The 24,403-nt window shown below is 41.3% G+C and overlaps 1 protein-coding gene across 2 annotated transcripts; it reads left to right on the top strand.

Annotated features, from left to right (window-relative positions):
• On the top strand, positions 6,058-22,987 carry C16H5orf47 (chromosome 16 C5orf47 homolog). Of its 2 annotated transcripts, XM_021076959.1 has the most exons (5): positions 6,058-6,426; positions 15,010-15,095; positions 16,593-16,692; positions 18,651-18,719; positions 22,409-22,987. In XM_021076959.1, the coding sequence occupies exons 1-4, from the start codon at positions 6,123-6,125 to the stop codon at positions 18,668-18,670; spliced, it is 510 nt and encodes a 169-aa protein (XP_020932618.1). In that variant the 5' UTR covers positions 6,058-6,122; the 3' UTR covers positions 18,671-18,719; positions 22,409-22,987. The 2 variants fall into 2 exon arrangements, with proteins under 2 accessions (XP_020932618.1, XP_020932619.1); XM_021076960.1 differs by lacking the exon at positions 22,409-22,987 and having other exon boundaries at positions 18,651-18,874.

Here is a 24,403-nt window from a genome sequence, read left to right as displayed (position 1 = left end):
CTTGGGCTGTGGGATGGAAATCCTGTGAAATCAGATTGTTATGATCATTATACAACTACAGATGTGATAAATTCATTTGAGTAATTAAAAAAAGGGGGAGGCAAAAACTAATATCTCCATGGTCTGGTTCAGGTAAGCATTAAATGAGGCAAAAGTTAAAACAAACAATAACTACAAAAATGGAGTTCCCACTGTGGCTCAGTGGAAACCCAACTAGTATCCATGAAGATTCAGGTCTGATCTTAGCCTCACTCAGTGGGTTTAGGATTCATCATTGCCAGGAGCTGTGGTGTAGGTCACAGACTTGGCTTGGAACTGGCGTTGCTGGGGCTGTGGCTGTGGCCGGCAGCTGCAGCTGATTCCACCCCAAGCCTGGGAACTTCCATTTGCCACAGGTTCTGCCCTAAAAAGTGCGGGGGGGGGGCATAAAAAAACAAGCAGAAATACCCCAAACTATAAACATTAGAGACCCTCATTAGCAAGACCATATATATCCCAGATCTGCCATTGCTGGAAGCAGCTACCTTGGGAAAGTCCCTTTCTCTTCTGTGGGGTTACATACACCAACCAAAGGCACTCATCTCTGTTCAGAGGGGACCATGATCCTCAGCTCCCAGGACTGGCATGAGATCCAGTGATGTGAATCCTAGTGCCCCACAGGCTACAACCTCCTCGCTGCCATCCTCTCCCTGCTGCAATTCTTCCCCTGCAGCTAAGGTGGAACAGCAAGCTGACTTTGCCAAGCCTTGCTGCTAAAACCTTACAGCAGCTTCCTATGGCCCTGGAGATAAAAATCGCATGTTTTCCCAGGCGCCAGCTCCACCCCCCACCCTAACCTCCTCTTCTACTTTTTTTTTTTTTTTTTTTGCTTTTTAGGCTGCACCTCAGCACAGGTAAGTTCCCAGGCCAGGGACCAAATCTAGCCGCAGCTCACAGAAACACCAGATCCCTGATCCACTAAGCAAGGCCAGGGATCCAACCCTCATCCCTATGGATACTAGTTGGACTGGTTCCCGTTGTGCCAAGACAGAGAATTCCATCTTTTTTGTCTCTCCCTCTTCATTGTGCCCTCAAGCCACAAGCAGACCTCTCTCCTTCGTCCAGTGCAAGTCGTCTTCCTGGGGCTGGGTCTACATACTTGTGTTTTTCCTCAGGTGAAAAATCATTTGCTCACCCTGCCCCACCCTCTCCTCCACTTCAACGCAATGCAGAACAGAGCTGGCTCCTCATTCCACCTCTGGGACTTAGAAAAAACACCTACTCCTCTGCGAGAACTTCCTGAATCACTCTTTCTAAACACCCGCATCCCTATTCAACATCATCACACTTTGTTACCAGAAGTGCTCTTTCTGACTAGCATTTATTATCAACCTATGGAGTCTGTCTTCTGCTTTTTTCAGCAGGGGAGATATACACTGTGTTAATCATGTTTGTGTCCTCAGACCTGTCATGGGCCTTGCACATCATAAGTGCTTAATAAATGTTTGCCAAGTGGGTGACTCACAGATCCTGACGTTGGTTCTCTTTCCAAAGCCAGCTCTCAAAACCGCCAGTAAGAGATCGCAGTGCTTCAGGAGGACAGTAGGCTGATGGGGCCCAAGGCCCATATTTCCCAGCAAAATAGAAATCGAATGCTTGATAAAGGCAGCTCAGAGCCCTCAAATGCTAATGGGACCCCGGGACCCAGTGTCATAATGTGCGGCTTGAGTTCCCGTCGTGGTGCAGTGGTTAACGAATCTGTCTAGGAACCATGAGGTTTTGGGTTTGGTCCCTGGCCTTGCTCAGTGGGTCAAGGATCCAGTGTTGCTGTGAGCTGTGGTGTAGGTTGCAGATGCGGCTTGGATCCCACGTTGCTGTGGCTCTGGCGTAGGCCGGTTGGTACAGCTCTGATTCGACCCCTAGTCTGGGAACCTCCATATGCTGTGGGAGCGGCCCTAGTAAAGGAAAAAAAAAAAAAAAAAAAGACAAAAAGAAAAGAGGAAAGGCTTACCACCATTGATCGAAGTAGTCATCCAGGGTGGTCTGACAGGATTAGAAACCATAGAGGAATCAACAAAGTCACAATAGACTCTTTGAAATGATTAATAAAATTGATACCTTACTGTTGAGCCCAAGTCAGCTGAAAATTGTGCCTCAATCACCCTCGGATGCAACAACAACAAAAAAAAGTAAGAAAAAGGCAAACCCAAGGAGTTCCTTCCTTGGCTCTGCATTAAGGAGCCTGACTAATATCCATGAGGACACAGGTTCGATCCCTGGCCTCACTCACTGGGTTAAGGATCCGTTGCTGCCATGAGTTGTGGTGTAAGTTGCAGACACAACTTCGACGTAGTTCATCGGCTACAGCTCCGATTCAAGTTCTAGCTTGCGAACCTCCATATTCCGAGGGTGCAGCCCTAAAAGACAAAAAATAAAAAATTAAAAAATTAAAAAAAAATAAATCACCCATAGGATGAATGAACAGGGGGATGTCACAATGCTTCCAAAGACATTCAGGATATTCACTCATTAGATGATGACTAAAGCAGAGCTGAATATTTTTCTGGCCATCAAGTTCTAGAGTACAGAGGAGTAAACAAATTTGTACAAGAACACAATTTATGGAAATTCACCCCCAATGAAGTCAGACATGTGATTAATCCTTTCATTACTTAAGACTTCTCACAAAGAAAACTATAGGCCTAGATGTCTTCAAAGTTGCATTGAACCAAAGGTCTATGAAAGAAGCCATTCTTGCCTAGGAACAGAAAGGGGAAAAAATCCAAACCAAACATGAGCATATCAAATGTAGAGGTCACTCATATTTATCAAGTGATGGTTTGTCACACACAAACAGGATTTATTCCAAACCTCAGGGTTGGCTTAACATTAGAAATCACTCGATATAGTTCCTCCTGTTTCTGGAATAAAGGCATTAAAGCATAGGAACATGTGAACAGATTACTGCCAAAGCATTGGAGAAAATTTCAAACCCATTTATTATCTAAAACTCTTGGCAAGGAGTTCTCTTCTGTCATAGTGTATTAAGGATCTGGTCTTGTCATTGAAGGAGTTTGGGTTGCTTCTGTGGTGTGTTTGATCACTGGCCTGGGAACTTCCACATGGTCTGGGTGAAGCCACAACCCCCCAAAAAAACTCTTGAATTTAAAAATTGAGGGGAACTTCCTTAATGTGTTAAGTGATATGACAAAATACACCTATAGCAAATATACTAAACAGTGAGACATTGAAAGTTTCTTCTGAGATCAGAATGATGACAAGGATGTTCACTGTTGTCCTTTGTGTTCAACAGTACATTGGATATTTTAGCCAGAGAAAATCAGATCTACCTATGGGGGACAAATAATTCATCTTAATTCTCCATCTCATTCTAGCCATAAAAATCAATCCCAGGTGGACAATCAAATGTGCAGATAAAACTATAAAACTTCTAGAAGATAACAGAGGAGGAGATCTTGGAATACACAAATACTGATTTCACCACATGCAAAAAAGGATAAGCCCCAAGGAAGCTATTGATATATTGGACTCCGACAGAGTTAAACTTTTGAATTTATTAAAGGGCCATAAAGAGAAGAAAAAGGTGAAGCACAGATGAGGAAAACATTTGCACTACATACAAACAGCAAACCACTAATAGAGAGAAGATGTAAAGAACTCTCAATGAATGAGAATCCCATATAGAAATATTCAAGAGATTCAAACCCCAAAGATAATATCCAAATGGCCAATGAGGTCAGCTTCATATATCCTCAGAAAAATGTAGATTACCACAAAGCCACTCTACACTGACTGTTAGTTTGATGTGTCCAGCTGAGTAGTTTTACGACTCAGTTATTTGGTCAAACATTCTAGATGTGTCCTTGACGTTATTTTCTATATGAGGTTAGCATTTAAAACTTTAAGTCCTTGACAAAACAAATTATTCTCTGAAACAGATCCATCTTCTTATGAATGGACCTCATTCAATCAGCAAAAAGGCCTTAGCAGAAAAATAGAAGAATGACCTCCCTTGAGGAAGAGGGAATTGTGCAGGCCAATGGTCTTCAAACTTGAACTGCAGCATCCACTCTTCCCTGAGTCTCCAGCCTGATGACATATCCTGAAGATTTTGGACTTGTTGACAGACATGTGCAGGCGTGCACACGTGTGTGTGTGTGCGCACACACACACAGTTCTTTTTCAGCACAGTGCTAATGTACACATACATTAGAATGGTTAAAATGAAAAAGACTTACATAACCAAGTGGTGGTGAACGTGTGGAGCAACTGAAATTCTCATACTTTGCTGGTGGGAATGAAAATTGTCACAAACACTTCAGATTCCTGTTTGCCAGTAGTTGCTAAAGCTGACTAAATGAATACCCTAAGCAATTCCACTCTAAGGTTTATACCCTATAATACATGGTCGATTATCTCTCTCTTTCTGTATATGTTCATACATATATGTATGAATGTTGCCAACAGTAGTTTTAATAACGTACCAAAATGAAATTGGAAACAACCAAATGTTCATCAGCAGTGGAGTGAATGCATGGTAGTATATGCAAATGATGTATAAACTCATGCAATTATTTACATCTCATAAACATAACTTGAGTGAAAAAAGTCAAACATAATGGGCAAACCTAAGTGATGCTGTTTGATATCAGGAAAGAAGGATGAGGGATTGGGACTGGACAAGGACATGCTGTGCTTCTGCAGTACACCACTTCTTAACCTCAGTGGATATTGCATAGGTGTATTCACCGTGTGAAAATTCATCCACAGGCATGTTGATAATTGGTGTACTTTGCTGCACATATATGTAATTCATTTCTTTAAAAGTTTAAGAGAGTATGTCTCCGTCACTGTCTGTTACGTTTGCAGAAGTTACTCCATGTTTTGGAACCCCAGTTCCTCGGCTGTAAAATGCTGCACAGATTTAAAGAGATGGTCCTTGGGAAAGCTATTGGTAAAGTTTGAATGTAATGATTTGTTATGATGTGCACTTCACAAGTAGACTCAATAAAGTGAAATGAAAATTAACTCTAAAGAAGCTACATCCTACTATGTGCCAGATACTTAATATGCCTTATTTTGGTTTATCTTTACTGGATTATCCTGAGTTTACATCTGAGGGAACTGGAATCTCAGAGAGGGAAAGCGGCTTGCCCAAATAACCCAGCTGAACCAGGATGGGCCTCAGGACTGCCTAAATAAGACGCTGGCCTCAGGCCCATGATGTCTCTGCATAGGGTCTCTTGAGGCCCATGGGCCAGTGCCAACGAACCTATGCCGGACCAAGGGCCCACTGGAACCCTTTGGTAGCAAAGGCATTGTCTCCTGCCCTACTTTTCCTCAAGGCCCCCAACTTCTGGCTGACACACCAGATTAGTCAAGTCCAGGCTTGGCTGCTCACTCTGAAATCTTCCCCACCCCCAGCCACACCAGGAGGGATGCCCCATTGACCTGATCCCTTTCCCCCACCCTGTTCTTGTTTCAGGTCATTTCCTCAGAGAGGTTTGCCCCTCTTGGTCTGCTTCTCACCCCCGGTGATCTTTTTTTTCAGATGAGTGGCCCACCATCCGTCAACCAAACACCTTCCTGCTGCCTCATCTTCTGCAGAGTGGTCCGGGCTCGCCTCTTCCCTCTGCTCACAGAGCGGCAGGGCTCTCGAGCTTCTCTCACTCTACTTCTTCCTTCATCACTCATCCTTCCCCAACCCACTTGCCCACAGAGTCCTGTTCCACAGCTCATCCCCTATACAGTGCAGAGTGGTCTGGCCCCTACACAGAGCCCCCCTGTCCGGCACAATGGTTCGGCCCCTCAGTTCTATCTGTCCCTCCACAGACTCACAGTGGTCTATTCCCTCAGGCTGGGGGGTTGCCAAACACAGTGGTCCTTGCTTCGGGGGTTGCCAAATACAGTGGTTCTTTCCCTCAGCTCTAACGCCGCCCCTACGTCCCCCCCACATCCCGGTGCAGTAGTCCATTCTGTCAGCTCTGCCACGCCTCCTCACACACAGTGGTCCCGCCCCCAGGTCTCCCTTCTCCTCCCTTCGCTTTCTGCCCCTCAGACCCCTAATCGCCCTCTGCTGGCTTCCGAGGGCACCGAGTGGCGGTTGCACGACGGCTGCATCGATGGCGGCGAAAGGCCGGGAGCAGGAGGGGAACCGGTCGCGCTTCGTCTACGTGACTCGCTTCGGCTCGCACCAGTGCGGCGGCGTTCTGCAGCTGGGCGGCCGCCGGGCTCTGGGCCCGTGGAGTCCCGGGTTCGGGGCTGGCCGCCGTCAAGCAGGGGCTCGGGCGGTGGCGGCAGGGACCCCGGGCGGCACGGAGCCGCCCGCCGGCTCCCGGCCCAGGTCTCCTGAGGCCTCCTCCCCGGCGCGGGCGTCGAACGTGCGGAGCAGATCCCGGCCCACGGCCGGTGGAGGTGCCACAAAGGGTTGGTCAGGGACTTGGGTGGGGTCCCCTGGTCTTTCCGTCCTTCTAGGTAGCCGTCCTGCCAGGACTACTGGTCTCAGGGAGGTGGGCTTCTCAGCCTGTGGCCTCCCTATCAGCACTCGGTCAACCTCCCATGCCTCCTGGCCGTCTGGGGTTCGAGGCTCGTGGAGTCGGGTGGGTCTCTGCAGCCGCACTGGCCCCGCCCCCGCCCGGTCGCGGTCCACAGTAGGCCGGCCCCTGGGTGGGGCTGGGCGGTGGGCCGTCTTCCTATTTGTTCCGGGCGGTGCCGGAGAGACGGGTTCGGTCCTGCGCTTCGGAGCTTTGCCGCGAGAGGGCGCCAAAGTGAATGATTGGGGGCCTTGGGTTGGTCCCCTTTCCTTGTAGGAGACGTTGAATTTCTAAGTCGGCCTAAGGAGAACCGACGTCTTAAAAATGATGCCGCTGCCTCTTTGAAAAGAGAGGAGAGCCTGTCTTTGCATTGTTCACACTCCTTGGGTGTATTTCAGGAAGGCTTTCTATTGCACAAGTTCCTTTCTGTAGGTTTTTCCGATATCTTGTTAAATTGATCCCAAGGTATTTTGAATCTTTGCTGCTGTTGCAAGTAGAGTTTCCTCTTCCATGAGAGGCTCCACATGTTTGTTGTTTATGTATGTAAAGCCTCTTGATTTAGACAAACAAGCCAATAAAAAAAGCCCAAAAAGTTTGGGAAGCTTTGACAAAGTTATACACTACAAATAGGATCTGGATATCACTACAAATAGGATCTGGAACATTTCCCTCACCTCAAAAAGTCCTTCCTCTCTTTTGAGAACCCATTCCTCTACCTGTTTCTTGTTTGTTTGTTTATTGTTTTTTATTTAAAGAATTTAGTCGTTTCTTGAGATATTCCCAATCCAGTCAATTACCCATTTAAAGTGTGACATTCAATGGTTTTTTCAGTGTTGTGCTACCGTCATCACGATCAATTTAGAACATTTTTATTACCCATTCCCCCTCACTACCCTTTCCAACTTGCAAGTCCAGTCCTAAACAACCGTTAAACTACTTTCTGTCTCCATAGATTTGCCTATTCTGGGCATTTCAAATAAATGGAATTCGACAATCTGTGGACTTTGGCTTCTTACACCTAGTCTCTTGACGATTTTCTTTTTTCTTTCGGTTTAGGGCCGCACTTGAGGCATATGGAGGTTTCCAGGCTAGGGGTCTAATCAGAGCTATAGCTGCCCAACTAAGTCACAGCTCACAGCAGTGCCAGATTCCTTAACCCACTGATTAGAAGCCGCAACCTCATGTTTCCTAGTCAGATTGGTCCGGGTTTGAAGCCGCAACCTCATGTTTCCTAGTCAGATTGGTTTCCACTGCCACAACGGGGAATTCCCTAGCCTTTAGATTTTTGTAGGTTAATTTTTTTTTTGCTTTTTTTTTTTTTTTTTTTTTTAAAGCTGCGCTTACGACATATGGAAGTTCCCAGGCTAGGGGTGGAATTGGAGCTGCAGCTGCCAGTCTACACCACAGCCACAGCCATTCGGGATCCGAGCCACGGCTTCAACCTACACCACAGCTCACAGCAACCCACTGAGCGAGGCCAGGAATTGAACCTGCATCCTCATGGATTCGTTACCTCTGAGCCACGACAGGAACTCCCTGTATGTTAATTTTTGATCCTAGTGCTTCACTGAATTACTGTTTAAGTTAGTTTTATCATTGCTACTCAAGATTTTCTAGTTATACTATTATATTATTTGTACTTTTTTAATTTTTATTTTTAGGGCCACACCTGTGGCATATGGAAGTTCCCAGGCTAGAGGTTTAATTGGAGCTGCAGCTGCCAGCCTATGCCACAGCCACAACAATGTCAGATGCCAGCTGCGTCTGCTGCCTACACCGCAGCTTGCAGCAGAGAGGGAGCTGGCCAGGGATTGAACCCGCATCTGCATGGATATTAGTTGGGTTCATTGCTGTGGAGCCCCAATGGGAATTCCTATTCAATTTTTATTTTCGTCAATGTTTTTTTTTTTTTTTTTTTACTATGAATGAGTGTTGAATTTTGTTAAAGGCTTTCTTAGATAATATTTTCTTTCTTAGATAATATTTTTTCCGGAGTTCCCGTCATGGCGCAGTGGTTAATGAATCCGACTAGGAACCATGAGGTTGAGGGTTCGGTCCCTGCCCTTGCTCAGTGGGTTAAATAGCAAAAAGACAAAAAGAAAAAAAAGAAAGAAAAAATTTTTTTCCTTAGATTTATTAAATGGCATATGATATACACTGATTTCTTAAGACTGAACCAACTTTGCATTCCTGAAATAAATCCCACTTGGTTATGATGTACTTTTTTTTTTTTTTTTTGTCTTTTTGCTATTTCTTGGGCCGCTCCCGCGGCATATGGAGGTTCCCAGGCTAGGGGTCCAATCGGAGCTGTAGCCACCGGCCTACGCCAGAGCCACAGCAACGCGGGATCCGAGCCGTATCTGCAACCTACACCACAGCTCACAGCAACGCCGGATCGTCAACCCACTGAGCAAGGGCAGGGACCGAACCCTCAACCTCATGGTTCCTAGTCTGAGTCTGATTCGTTAACCACTGCGCCACGATGGGAACTCCATGATGTACTATTTTCTTAACATAGTGTTAGACTATGTTTGCTAATAATTTGTTTAGGAGTTTTGCATTGGTATTTGAGGCAGATAGTGATTTGTAATTTTTCTTTCTTTGTACTTCATCTGGCTTAAATATCATGATTACACTTAGTTCATAAAAGGAATTAAGAACATTTCCTTCCTTTTTAATGCTCTAGAATAATTTATAGAACATTGAGACTACCTGGTGTTTGAAGTTCTGGTAGAATTCTGTGAAATTGTCTAGGTCTAGCGCTTTTTGTGGGATAATTTCTTAACAACTTTCTCTGCATATTCTATGGAAATTAGTCTCTTTACACTTTCTAGCTGGGTCAGTTTTGGTTATCTGTATTTTCCTAGGAAATTATTTGTTTCATCTAGGTTTCCAAATTTATTTGCATAGAGGTCTGCAAAGAAATGTCTTAGGATTTTTAAAAATTCCTTGTATTTCAATGGTTATTTCCCCTTTTCATTTTTTTTAATGTATGTGCCTTCTTCCCTTTCCTTGATCAAGTTGCCAGTATTTTATTTATTTCGTTAATTTTTTTAACACAGCATTTTTTTAAATTTAATGATTTTAATTTTTTTCCATTATAGCTGGTTTACAGTGTTCTGTCAACTTTCTACTGTACAGCAAGGTGACCCAGTTACGCGTACATATATACATTCCTTTTTCTCACATTATCATGCTCCATCTTAAGTGACTAGATATAGTTCCTGGTGCTATAGAGCAGGATCTCATTGCTTGTTCATTCCAAAAGCAATTGTTTGCATCTATTAACTCCAAATTCCAGTCCATCCCAGTCCTTCCCCCTCCCCCTTCACAACCACAAGTCTGTTCTCCATGTCCATGATTTTCTTTTCTGTAACACAGCATTTTGATTTGTGAATTAAGTATTTAGTTTTCCTAGTCTCTTCCTCAGTAGTAAATATGTATAATAAAGATAAATTTAATTTTTTTCTTATGTGTGTTTTTTTGTTTGCTTTTTTCTTTTTACGCTTTTATTTTGAGAAAGAAATTTAATTCATTTATTTTTTCCTTCCTATTTGTTTACTTATTTATCTTTTTAGGACCACACCCTGGCATATGAAAGTTCCCTAGGGGTTGAATCAGAGCTGTAGCTGCTGGCTTACACTACAGCCACAGCAACACCAGATTCCAGATTTGTCTGTGACCTACACCATAGCTCACAGCAATGCTGGATCCTTAACCCACTGAGCAAGGCCAGATATTGAACCCGTATCCACATGGATGCTAGCCAGATTCCTTTTGCTGCATCACAATGGGAACTCCCATTCCTTCCTCCCTCCTGCCTTCCTGCCTTCTGCCTTCTTCTTCTTCTTTCTTTCCCTAGTAAACTCTAGTTTTATTGCATTATGATCAGAGTGTTCTTTGTAATGTCTCCATTTTATGGATCTTACTTGTGTTTTCTTTGGGATCTAATTTATGATCTTTCCTTTTTTGTTCTTTTTCTTCTTCCAAAGCTATGAGATTGGAAGATTGTCCCTTTGAGTCATGTTTATCCCTTTAAATCATGCTTGCCCCTATAACTAAATCAGTCTATTAAATTTTATGCTTTTGGTACTTTATGTGGTGTCTGGCCCTTTCAATTCCACATTGAAATCCTTCCTTGTAGTCTGTGCTGGGATCTGCCTGGTTATCTTTTAGAATTTTCAGATTTAGGGTGGATATCATCTTACTATTGGTTGCTCAGCTCTCCTTCAGGTACCTCCTTTTCTAGTGTCCCTCCTTTCTCTGCCTTGTTGGCCACAGAGCCTTGCTTAGCATGAAGTTGGAACAAATGAGATCATAGTGCCACAATTTAATGCTTTTTCCCATTTACTTATATTTATTTAGCAGTGTCAGCATTCTTTGTCATCAAGCAAAGCTGAAGATGTGGTTGCGTGTAGACGTTTTGTAATGTAAAGTTGGGGAGAAATTTTGGGAAGTCGATTACTCTGCCTCCCCACCCCTGCCCCTCCCACTTCCACAACATTGTCCCCAGCTACCCAGAAGGTCTACATTGAAAAGTTTAGAGTAAGAGAAATGATGGGCTCAGATTTACTTTTCGTGCTATGTAGAGAAGATTGATTTAGAGTCAGGCAACACCAAAAGCCCAAGTTGAAAAATATATTTTATTGGCATCCTTCCAGAATTTCCTTAATTTTATTTTGATAATTTAACTTACTTAAATTTACTTTGATAATTTAGCAGTATAGCACTCTACTCTGTGCAATTTGATTGACTTCTGAGAATGAGCCAGGGTGGGAAACCTTCAGAGATACTTCATCAGGGGCACGATTTTAGAATTCGTGCCCCTCCAAAGGTCCCATTGTTAAAAGGTGCTCAGGATTTTTATTTGATTGTTCGTTTCTGGCCTCTGTGCTGGTGATAAAAAATTTAGGGATAGTATAAGATACATTAGCACTGGATTTCCAGCTAACTATTTTTTTAAAGTCAATGAATTTTATTATGTTTATAGTTGTATAATGATCATCACAACTCAATTTTATAGCGTTTCCATCCCAGACCCCCTCCCATCCCCTCCACACCCCCTGTCTCCTTTGGAAACTAACCTCTCTCCTTTGAAAATTTTTCACAGTCTTCAGGCCAGTATCTGTTCTGCAAAGAAGTTCATTGTATCCTTTTTTTTAGATTCCACATATAGGCGATAGCATATATTTGTGTCTCACGGTCTAATTTCACTTAGCATGATAATTTCTAGGTTCATCCATGTTGCTGCAAATGCCATTATTTCTTTCATTTTTATGGCTGAGTAATATTCCATTGTGTATATGTACCACATCTTCCTTATCCACTCCTCTGTTGATGGACATTTAGGTTGCTTCCATGTCTTAGCTATTGTATATAGTGCTGCAATGAACAGTGGAGTACATGTGTCTTTTCGATTCATGGTTTTCTCTGGATAGATGCCCAGGAGTAGGACTGCTGGATCAAATGGTAATTCTATTTTTAGTTTAGTTTTTTTTTTTTTTGAGGAATCTCCATACTGTCTTCCATAGCGGTTGCACCAGTTTACATTCCCACCAACAGTGTAATAGGGTTCCCTTTTCTTCACACCCTCTCCAGCATTTAATGTTTGTAGACTTTTGGATGATGGCCATTCTGGCTGGTGTAGGGTGGTACCTCATAGTAGTTTTGATTTGCTTTCATCTAATAATGAGTGATGTTGAACATCTTTTCTTGTGTTTTTTGGCCATCTGTATGTCTTCTTTGGAGAACTGTCCCTTTAGATCTTCCGCCCATTTTTTTTTGTTTGTTTTTTGTTTTTTGTTTTTGTCTTTTGTTGTTGTTGTTGTTGCTATTTCTTGGGCCGCTCCCGTGGCATATGGAGGTTCTCAGGCTAGGGGTCCAATCGGAGCTGTAGCCACCGGCCTACACCAGAGCCACAGCAACGTGGGATCCGAGCCTCCGAGCCGCGTCTGCAACCTACACCACAGCTCACGGCAACGCCGGATCGTTAACCCACTGAGCAAGGGCAGGGACCGAACCCGCAACCTCATGGTTCCTAGTCAGATTCGTTAACCACTGCGCCACGATAGGAACTCCCCGCCCATTTTTTGATGAGTTTTTTTTTTTTTTTTGATATTGAGTTGCAGGAGGTGTTTATAAGTTTTGGAGATTAATCCCTTGTCAGTTGCTTCATTTGCAAATGTTTTCTTCCACTCTGTGGGTTGTCTTTTAGTTTTGTTTAGGGTTTCCTTTGCCGTGAAGAAACTTTTCAGTTTAATTAGGTCCCATTAGTTTATTTTTCCAGCCCCTTTGAAAAATAAAAACAGGTAAAAGTTTATTTTAGGAATTAGAAATTGGTGGTGGTGATGGTGCTGAGTTCTTCACCTTTTTGGGGGAGAGGGAGAGCAGGAAGTGGGGAAAGAATCAAATGAATCCCCTGGAGAAGAATCTTTTTTGCATTAGAACCAACAGATCTCAAATAGACAAATAATAGTGGAGTCTAAGATAGTGAATTGGAAATGAAGAATGCTGAAAAGTAGATGAAGAAGCTTATGAGGGAAGGAAGGGATGCTTGAATTAGTGCTGGAGATGCCCCCAGAAGTCAAGTAGAAATAACAGCGGCAAAGAGCTGAGATTGCAAAACCAGCTTTCTCTTCTTGTAACTGGTTTGTGTTGACCTAGAATAGATTTCCTCTGGTTGGCTGCTCTTCTGGGGTGGGAAATGACCATAATGCAGTTTGTTTTGAAGTTTGGCTGTGAAATTTTGGACATTTTTGTTATTTCTTTGTGGTAGGGGTAACATGATTAGACCTGGAGGAAGGATAACTGGGAGGGAGTGGAGTGGGAGAGATGCCAAAGACCAGTTCTGAGGCAGTGATCCAGTGGAAAGATCAAAGTCTTGAACTGAGACGATGCTAGTAGAGGCAGAGTGGATAGGATTGAGGACTGGCTGGAAGAGGGGGAAGGATGGGTTGCTTCTCACAGATTGGGACATGCCCTTTTAGAGCATACTCTAATTCACTCAACGAATGGATTATTGACTATGTATCTAATTTCTCCAGTGTTAGATGCTGGACCTCTGATAAAGAATAAAACACTTCTCAAGTAAAAATGTGAGAAATAATATGGTAAGTGAGTATAGGGTGCTTTGTGAAGTCAGATTTAAATTATCAATTAAATTAGGTCCCCCTCCCTGGGAAAAATAAAAATTGGATGAGTAGAAGAAAGCCAGGTATAGAATGGTGGTAGGGCAGGAATGAGTTGGGGAAGGTTGGAGTACTTTGGGGTGTTTCAGACAACAGGAGAACAAATATAAAGGGTTTCAGGGGAGACACGCTCATTGTTTTACAATTTTGTCTTTGAATAGACAAGCTCTTAGGTTTTCTTCTAACAGTTAATATTTGGGAAGGCAGCATGGTTTAGTAAGAGTCAGGAAGCTTAGCACTCTGACAAGCTTTTATTAGTATCTACTGTGTGTGTGGTAGTGTGGATAGAAAGATGAATAAAGTACACATGGACACTACCCCTCTGGGAGGTCACAGCCTAGCGGCAGAAACACTGTATAAACACATGCTATAAAAGTGTGTTAAGTGCTGCGATCAAAGTGTTCCTGGATCAGTGCTGTTTGTGGGACTGCGGGTGTTTGAGGGAAGGCTGTAAAGAGGAGGTGACATGTGAGCTGAGTCTTGAAGAGCAGGTAGAAATTTGCCTGGCAGTTGTGTGTGTGTGTGTGTGTGTGTGTTTGTGTGTGTATGTGTAGGGGCATGCATGCACACAGTGCAGAACAGAATAGCATATGCAAAGGCAGGGAGGGGTAAGAACACCACATATTTGGGGAATCACAAGGTGCTTTGTGCACTTGGAGGCGTGATGTATACCCTGAATTGGGCAGAGAAGAAAGGAGACTCTGGAGGTAGCCTGAGACAAGATGTAGCTTCTGGTGTTTGTTTACTCTGTTGCTGACCTTCTGGGGACTCACCTTTCAAATCAGAAAGGGGAGGTTTCGTCTGCCCCCATTTTCTAGTATGGTATTAGCTAATTTGTGAACTGGTATTATCTAGTGATCAGCAATATATCAATTAGAAAAATCCCCAGAGAGAGCTCAATAGACATTTATAAAATTGTCTATTCTCAGGATAATGAATCTTTATTTTTTTTTATTTTTTTTGTCTTTTTTTTGCTATTTCTTTGGGCCGCTCCCGCGGCATATGGAGGTTCCCAGGCTAGGGGTCCAATCGGAGCTGTAGCCACCGGCCTACGCCAGAGCCACAGCAACGCGGGATCCGAGTCGCGTCTGCAACCTACACCACAGCTCACGGCAACGCCGGATCGAAACCCACTGAGCAAGGGCAGGGACCGAACCCTCAACCTCATGGTTCCTAGTCGGATTTGTTAACCACTGCGCCATGACGGGAACTCCCCAGGATAATGAATCTTTAAAGTATGTACTGACCTTGATATTTTACCTTGTCACTCCTTTTTTTTTTTAAATTAGGTTTAACTCAGAAGAATTTAGCTAAAAAATTTGACTTCCCCGTACCTTTGAACGAAGCTTCCAAAATAATGAAGAAAAAGAAAAAGGTATATTATTGTAAAGGGGAATGAACAATATTTTGAATTTTAGATTAACCTGTATAAATACAAATGTGTCAAGACAGTAAAAAAGTGCCATTTTAAAAACATTTAATTTACTGAAATGAGAAAATAGAATTAATTTAGCAGAAATGAAACTGGGTTTGGCAATATTTATTAACCTAAAGAATAGTCCTTCCAATGTTTGAAGACATAAAACATGTCTTCATCAAAATGTAACCCATTGGGAGCTTTTTCAAAGCATGAAAATATATGTTCCATAGATATAACAAGCTCTGATAGGTAGTGTAACATAAGAAAATCATGGATTTCATGGAAAAGAATAAGGTGTCTATGTTGGTGTTACATTGCTCTTTTAAAAACAAGGGATGTACATTAAGTTCCTAGCAGGAAAGCTGACAAGCGTGAAGCTTTGTGCTCAAACATTTTCATCTCTGGTTGTCCAGATGTCATGGTAACTAAAGGTTTGAAACATATTCAAGATCAATTGTTCTACGAATCTTTTTTCCTCACCATATATTTTACACTTCAGTTTAAAGAAATTGTTAGTTGATAATGACCCACGAAATTATATTATGTCTGAGATTTGAGTTTGATTTCTAATCCATGCATAATATAAAATAACATTCAAAATGACTAACCCTTGCAGCAAGTGCGTTTTCAGTGAGTATTTAATCTTCCCACTATACTAAGAAATATTTTTTCCTCAGAGTTCCCATTGTGGCTCAGCAGAAACAAATCTGACTAGGATCCATGAGGATGTAGGTTTGATCCCTGGCCCTAATCAGTGGGTTAAGGATCTGGCATTGCCATGAGCTGTGGTGTAGGTCACAGACATACCTTAGACCCTGTGTTGCTGTGTCTGTGGTGCAGGCCTGCAGCTGCAGCTCTGATTTGAACCCTAGCCTAGGAACTTCCATGAGCCACAGATGCAGCCATGAAAAGAAAAAAAATTAATCCTATGAAATTAGATTGTTATGATCATTATACAACTACAGATGTGATAAATTCACGTGAGTAATAAAAAAAAGAAAAAAAAAGACATATCATAATAAAAATTCTGAAAACTAAAGACAGAAAATAAAACTGAAAAGTAACCAGTGGGGGAGAAAATAATTAAATCATTGTCCAGTGGTTTAGACATATGAAGAAAAACTCACTATTTTTATTACCTTTCAAAACAAAATTGAATATGTTGAAGCAGTGGGACTTAATAGACATTGCTTTGGAAAGGAAAATTCATCCAGGACAGTTATTTTAAATACTACGGAGAGAAAATGCTAGGAAGTTGGAAAAAGATACAGAGAAATCAGTAATCATAGGAAAACAATTATGTTTAAGGTTTAGGTCTCTAAGTGTAATATTGCTTTACAACGATAATATCAAATTGGCACGTATCACAGTTGAGTCACTCCCAATTGCCTACATCTAAATGTATTCCTGATTCTCTGCTCGATGTTCCTTAACTGTGCTTATCTTTTTAAGGTTTCAGTATGGAATGGAGTGTACAAAGTGATTTCTAAAATGCTTGAAGAAAATGAAAAATACAGACTCAGGCTGAAATGCCAGCAATTATCTAGGGAAAGTAAGTAACACAATTTTTATTGTATTAAAGAAGACTGGCTTCTCTAATAGTTTAGTCACCCTTGGATCGCATTAGACCAGTAGTTTTCCTAATTATCACCTTCAATGTATAGAACTATGTGCCGTATTATCACCATTCATCATAATTAAAAATACAAAGCCTTGTAAAGCTCTGAGTGTAGAGTAGACTGCACGTGTAGGTATGAGTGGAGGAGCGCAGAAGGTGAGTATTGACCAGAATTTACTGAGCAAAGGTGATATGCTTGTCTGTTAAATCTGAATTTTAAAGCCAACTTTTTTTTTTTTTTTTTTTTGTCATTTTGCATTTTCTAGGGCCGCACCCGTGGCATATGGAGGTTCCCAGGCTAGGGGTCTAATTGGAGCTGTAGCTGCCGGCCTACGCCAGAGCCACAGCAACTCGGGATCAGAGCTGCATCTGCGACCTACACCACAGCTCACGGCAACGCCGGGTCCTTAACCCACTGAGCAAGGGCAGGGATTGAACCTGAAACCTCATGGTTCCTAGTCGGATTTGTTAACTACTGAGCCACGACAGGAACTCCAATGCCAACTTTTTAATACAGACTGCAACCTCATTATTGATGAAGAAAAACGTTTTAACTGAGTTATAGAAGTATATATTCTGTGTTGCTTCATATAGTTACTTCTGCTTCATGATGGTTCAGTCCAATTTTATGGATTTAACAAAATCTGCACTTGAGTTATGGCCTTGATGTCATTATTTTGTTCTTGGAAAACAACTCATAAATTAAACCCTGTTCTAAAGCTGCATCAATATTGAGTTGATATTGTGGCCAGAACAAAATTAGATGTAATCTAGCAGATTTATTAAAGTGAGTGGACTCTCAAATGATTAAGTGAGGTAAAATTTACATGACTAATAATGCCACATGAATTAATAAATCATGTTATTTTCTTTTCTTCACATGCATATTTTAGCACATATGTTACCATGATGAATGTTCTATACGTTTTCAGTAAGTCACTCAATGACAACTTTTTTTTTTTTCTTTGTCTTTTTTTGCTATTTCTTGGGCTGCTCCCGCGGCATATGGAGGTTCCCAGGCTAGGGGTCTAATTGGAACTGTAGCCACTGGCCCAGGCCAGAGCCACAGCAACGCGGGATCCAAGCCACGTCTACAACCTATACCACAGCTCACGGCAACGCCGGATCATTAACCCACTGAGCAAGGGCAGGGACCGAACCCACAACCTCGTGGTTCCTAGTTGGATTCGTTAACCACTGCGCCATGACAGGAACTCCAATGACAACTTTTATTTTGACAGCAAATCTTCAGAATTTGATTTTGTGAAGACTATTTTTATAAGATAATACTTAGAGCAGAAGATTGCTTTGTAAGCAAGGTAACACTGGAATCTCATTACTGTAATATTACATCAATAATTGCACAGATTGTTTGTAATAATGGCATATAAACTAATGTTTATACCCTGTTTTACTTTTCTTATCCAGTTAAGGAGAATGAGGCAGGAGAGTGAATTAGGAGGAAAAAAGTAGTCTGTGGTTTCTTAGGAGACAAGGATGTTTGAATAGGCAGCGAAATGTGCAAAAATCCTGGACATTGTTCTGAGTGCTAATCCAGATCCAATTACTTTAATAATCATACTAGATTAAATCTAATATTGCCCTGGTCATAACCTTGAACTTGTCAGGTTCTCTTGTGGGTCAGCAATAGGCCTTCTGCTAAACATCAAATGATCTTCTAAGGAATATTTAGCGACTCAAAATGGTACACTATATTTTTTAGAAATAGGCTTTTATAAACAAAAGGTATCCTTGTAATTACTTTTTATTACACTTAGAATCAGATTATAAAAACTAGTAATTATATTGAAAAAGTGTATTATAACTTGTTAATGGGAAAACTAGTGCCAGAGACCAGTTTGAATTTTTCCTATATTTTATGTTGTTCCTAGATTCAAATTGTACAAGATGATTCTTCTTTTCATCTTCTGCTAAGAATCCACTTAGACAACAAGTAAAAGGTATAGATTTTTTCTTTCCCCTTACATCCTACCATCTCCAACCTTTAGTGTATACCCCTTGCCAATTCCAGCCTATTTTCTTCCTTAAATCCAGTGTTTGGTACATAGACGTCACTAGTTAAATATTTGTTGAAATTTAGTAAACTTCATTTGGGCCCCATCATCACAGTACTATTGAATTGAAACTACTTTCTCCATGGTCTCTTTTTGTTCCTATCTCGGCTTAGTTCTCTTTTTTGAACATGCTGTCACATTTAATATTATTTTACTACTTTTCTGACTGTATTTTCTGTGTATTTTTTATTTGTCCTTTTTTTTTCTTTTCTTTTTTTTTTTTTAGAGCTTCCATGGCATATGGAAGTTCCCAGACTGGGGTCGAATCAGAGCTGCAGCTGCAGCCACAGCCACACGGGATACCAGCTGACGCTGAATCCTTGATCCACTGAGCAAGGCCAGAGATCAAACCCATGTCCTCATGGATACTAGTTGCCACAATGGGAACTCCCTATTTGTCCCTTTTACTACAATCTCATAACAAATACTGTCCTAGGAGTAACTGTAGGTCCTACTCTCTCTTTACATATTTATTCTTAGATAACTTACCCATTTTGTAGCTTCAGTTACTCTTTCCGGGTTTACGAGCCTTAAATCTCTATTCTACTTCTGACCTCTTGTCTTGTACTTCTGAATTTCTTTAGGCTATTCTCCAGTTAATTTTAAATGCCATGTGTTTTAAATTGAGCCAATGTAATTCCCCTACCCTCTCTTTAAAAATTTTTAAATTTTTTTTATTATGCCCTGGTTTACTAATCATCTGGGCTTATTCAATTCTAGGGAGAGGTTACACCCAGTTTTGGGGGGATTTGAAAAGTAGTAGAAAAGTTAAGTAAAATGGGCCTTGGAACAGAGAAATTAGACTTTTATAAGTAGGAATGTGGGAGAAGGGAGTATGCTTTAGACATGAACATAAGCAAATTCATAGGGTCCAAGAAAATGTTTAGGAATGTACATATGGAGGTTCCCAGGCTAGGGGTCGAATAGGAGCTGCAGCTGCTGGCCTACACCACAGCCACAGCAACGCAGGATCCGAGCTGCATCTGCGATCTACACCACAGCTCATGGCAATGCTGGATCCTTAACCCACTGAGTGAGGCCAGGGATCGAACCTACATCCTCATGGTTCCTAGTCAAATTGTTTCCTGCTGCACCTTGACGGGAACTCCTAGGAATGTACAGTTTGATTAAAGCTTGTTTAAGGTAGCCATGGTGAAGTGTATGCAATATACTGAGACCGTATTTCAAATGATCTCACATAAATACTTGGACAAGAATTTGTACTCAGTTCAGTAGGCGATGAAGAAACATGGAACATTTTCTTAGCCCTTTATTCCAAGTGATTTTAAATATACATAAAAATACCAAGAATAATACAAGGACCTCCAGGATATCCTTTAACTAGTTTCACTGATTTTTACATATTGCCACATGTACTTTATCATTCTCCTACTCCTGCTCTTTCTTTCTGTGTGTGTATGTGTGTAAAATATTGCCCCTCAATACTTTAGTATGTATATCCTAAGAACAAGGATATATTTTTTAATAGCCATACTATAGTTACCAAATTCAGGAAGTTTAACTTTAGTAGAAAACTTTTATAATAATTTACAGCCTATTAACCGGTTTTAACCATGCCTATTAACCATGTCAATAATGTCCTTAATGGGATTTGTTCTTTTGATATCAGGTCTGGTCCAGGGTCATGTATTGCATTTAACTGTCATGTTCTTTAGGCTTCTTTAATCTGTAATTGGTCTTCAGCCTTTCTTTGTCTTTTATGATATTGACATTTTTGAAGAATGTGGGCCAATTATTTTTCAAACTATCCCTCTTGACTTGCTGATACTGTCTCATGATTTGATTAGTATTTTACGTTTTTGACTGGAACTTGTAATGTTATGTCCTTCTGAGAATATCACATCTAGAATCATGGGATCTTCATTTATCCCTTATTAATAATGTTAACTTTGATCTGTGGTTAAGATGTCTGTTTCTCCACTATATATTTTGTAATTGATAAGTATTATGGGAAGATAATAAGAAACTATGCAAATATCTTGTACATCAACAGTATAGAACATTTTAAAGCAGTGAGTTGATCTGATTTGCATTTTAGAGTCTGATGTCATTTTGTGAAAAGTTTTGGAATAGAGGCAAGATAGGATGTGAAAAAGAAAATTCAGGGATTGTAATAGCAGTCCAAAGGAAAAGTGAAATGCCCTTAACTACAGTGGAGAGGAGAAAAATGACTAGATGTAGGGAAATATAAGAGATGATACTAAAGTTTGAGAACAAATAGAAATAAGGAAGCCAAGAGAAAGAACGGGTTTTGTGTTTTTATTTATTTATTTATTTATTTTAGGGCTGCACCTGTGGCATAGGGAGGTTCCCAGGGGGTCGAATCAGAGTTGCAGCTGCTGGCCTACACTACAGGCATAGCAATGCCAGATCCGAGCCACCTCTGTGACCTACACCAGAGCACATGGCAATGCTGGATGGATCCTTAACCCAGTGAACGAGGCCGGGGATCGAGTCTGCATCCTCATGGATGCTAGTCAGATTCATTTCCACTGAGCCATCATGGCAACTCCAGAACTGTGGGTGTTTTTTTTTTTTTGTCTTTTTAGGGCTGCACCCCCTGCATGTGAATGTTCCCAGGCTAAGGGTCAAATTGGAGCTGTAGCTGCTGGCCTACGCCAGAGCCACATCTGTGACCTACACTACAGCTCATGGCAATGCCGGATCCTTAACCCACTGAGTGAGGCTGGGGATCAAACTCGCGTCCTCGTGTATCCTAACTGGTTTTTTGAAGCAAATGACTTTTATTTTGGCATGAAGAATTTTAGGTGATAAGTACTCAGGTAAAAACTCTAAGCAATTTTAAGCATTGTGTCAGAGCCAGCGTGATATCTCTTCTGCCTACAAGTCATATGCAGTGCTAGCAGTCGATGCAGATGAAAGCCTTGGTGTAAGGATGGAGGGAGAGGAGAGGACTGAGAAGGGGATGTCAGGCAATGACTAGGATGAAGAGGAAGTCTCAGTCCCTCGAACAGGAAATTATGGGCTTGATTAGGAGTAATGAGAGGAATGATTGTGGTCTGAAGAGGGATACAAATGAAGCCTAGGAGATCAAGGGATTGGCAGTTGAAAGGAGGGCAATGACCTTGTTCAGTGAGAGTATAAGGGTACAAAAAGTGAAAGTATAGAAATAGATCAGCTGGGAACATTTGAAGAGTTTCAGCACTTAGAAGTAAAGCAGAAGTTCCAAGGATGAGGGTCCCTTTTTTGGACAGTCCCAAGGTCCAAACAATGACCTTGCTTTGTGACTGAAATGGCCTGGAGATAAAGGCCTGCAATAATAGTTTTTTTGTTGACACAGTTCTTATAATTGGACTGTTGAAGTCACCAAGGATATTTGTAAGAGTTGCAGTAGAGAGGAAAAATATGAGTTATACGCTGAATCTATCAGAAATATTTTATGATCAACTTGAGAAAGTAAAAGTTATCGAAACAGTAAATTCAGGGAAAGGCTAACAGTTGCTTTGCAGTTTTAGACATGTTAAAACTTTTCAGTGACTACTGATTGCAACATTTTATATTAACAAGATTCAATTTTGTCATCTTTTACTTAGGATTAACCTATCTTTGGATCTGTTTACCAAAGAAGATTATGAAGAATTTAAAGATGGAACTTTAAATTGAATCATTATAGGTTAATTTTGTTGTGTTTTGTTGGAATTGGGACTTAATAATCGAATAGAAAAAACTATGTTCTTTATACATTAGTAGTATTGCTTTGCAAACTAATAAAACATTTAGTTAAATATTGTTATAATATGCATGCAAGTGTTATTTTTAGAGTTAATACTTATTCCATACTCATTCAAATCAATATTTTATATAAAATTTAAATTAGCATGTCAGTATAATTGCATGCATTTAAAATTGCCAACTTTTCCCTTTTGTTAATGTCTGCAACTGCCACTTTATTCACCCCTTCATATAGATTTAACTTAAACAGCTAGGGTTTGTGGTAACATGCTCTTCTTAGAACCTGTTTCCTATTGAGGGACACATTGCTTGGGTGAATGGGCCCTTCCTACCATGCAGTGTCCAAAGGTGCCCTGACAAGGAGGGTCATGCAACTTCTTTGGGGGTGCACTGGGCAAATTTCAGGCTCCTAAATTTTTGCTAGGTTCCTGGACACATGTTCTGAGTTTACCGGCACAGGTTCTGGAGCCCCAAGGCATCTCGAGGCACTCCAGTTACAGTGGGGGTGTCTTAGGACCCTGTTTAAAATCTGGCTTATAATAAGCCCACTGGATTTACAAACTACTCAGTGGTCATTTCCACAGTTCCCAGGTATATAGTTGATATACTTGGTAGTTGGAATACTCTCCCCATTGGATACTTGTCTTTTGGGGTAAGGGTTCTTATAGTGGGGAAGGGCAAGTGGACTTGTCTGGATGCCGCCCTTTCTCAGTCAAGATATTAAGTTAAAAAATAAGATCACATTCTTATTTGTGGGATGGGGGGAGAGTGGCAGAGATTAGTGCTACCATTAAAGATCTAAAGGATTCCAGGGTGGTGATTCCTATCATACCTCTTAAATTTACCAGTCTTATTCTTGAAGAAACTAGATGGATTCTGGAGAATGACTGTAGACTACCATACACTTAACCACATAGTAGCCCTGTTTGCAGCTGCTGTGCTAGATAGGTTTTGTTTTGGTAGAACAAAAACATGATATATAATCATTGATGTGGCAAATGCATGCTTTCCCTTTCCAATAAGAAAAAGTCAGAAACAGTTGTACTCATGCAGGGCAGACAGTATTCATTTAGTTTTGCCTTAAAGCTATGTTAAATCTCCTTCATTTCATCATAATATAGTCCAAAGAGATATGATGATTCCATTCTGTGGATGCTTGATCATTCCACAGAACATCTCAGTAATCCATTATGTTAATAATGCTGATCAGGCAAGTCAAACATGAGGTGGCTAGTGCTTTGAAAGCCTTGATAATTCACGTGTGCTCCAGAGGGTGTGAGAAGACTCTACAATGTTTCAAGGACCTGCTTGAATTTTTAGTGAATATTTTAGGATTCCAATGAAGAAAACTTCAGTAATGTTTTTAGGGTCCAGTGGTAGGACCCAATGCCAGGATATCCCCTCCAAAGTAAACAAAAACATGCATCCTGAATCCCTTACCACAGAAACTGAACCACATGCATTGATTCTACATGAAATGCATTCCTCCTCTAGGACTTTTTTTTTTTTTTTTTTTTTTTTTGTCTTTTCTAGGGCCGCATCCATGGCATATGGAGGTTTCTAGGCCAGGGGTCTAATTGGAGCTGTAGCTGCCAGCCTTCGCCAGGGCCACAGCAACATGGGATGCAAGCCACATCTGCAGCCTACACCACAGCTCACGGCAATGCCAGATCCTTAACCCACTGAGCGAGGCCAGGGATCGAACCTGCAACCTCATGGTTCCTAGTTGGATTTGTTAACTACTGAGCCACGACGGGATCTCCTCATCTAGGACTATTGACCTGGTCAATATATTAGATGACATAGAAAGTTGCTAGCTTTGAGTGGGACCTAGTGCAGGAAAGAGCTCTTCAGAA

Source organism: Sus scrofa, chromosome 16, assembly GCF_000003025.6.
Source record: "Sus scrofa isolate TJ Tabasco breed Duroc chromosome 16, Sscrofa11.1, whole genome shotgun sequence".
Taxonomy (NCBI): Eukaryota; Metazoa; Chordata; class Mammalia; order Artiodactyla; family Suidae; genus Sus; species Sus scrofa.
Note: the sequence above shows the minus strand (reverse complement) of the source record. Positions and strands in the feature narration are given on the sequence as shown.

Coding starts and splice junctions, on each gene's coding strand:
- C16H5orf47 (XM_021076959.1), top strand. CDS start 6,123: ATGGCGGCGAAAGGCCGGGAGCAGGAGGGGAACCGGTCGCGCTTCGTC. Junction 15,096..16,592: donor TAATGAAGAAAAAGAAAAAG/GTATATTATTGT, acceptor TATCTTTTTAAG/GTTTCAGTATGGAATGGAGT. Junction 16,693..18,650: donor CCAGCAATTATCTAGGGAAA/GTAAGTAACACA, acceptor TGTTGTTCCTAG/ATTCAAATTGTACAAGATGA.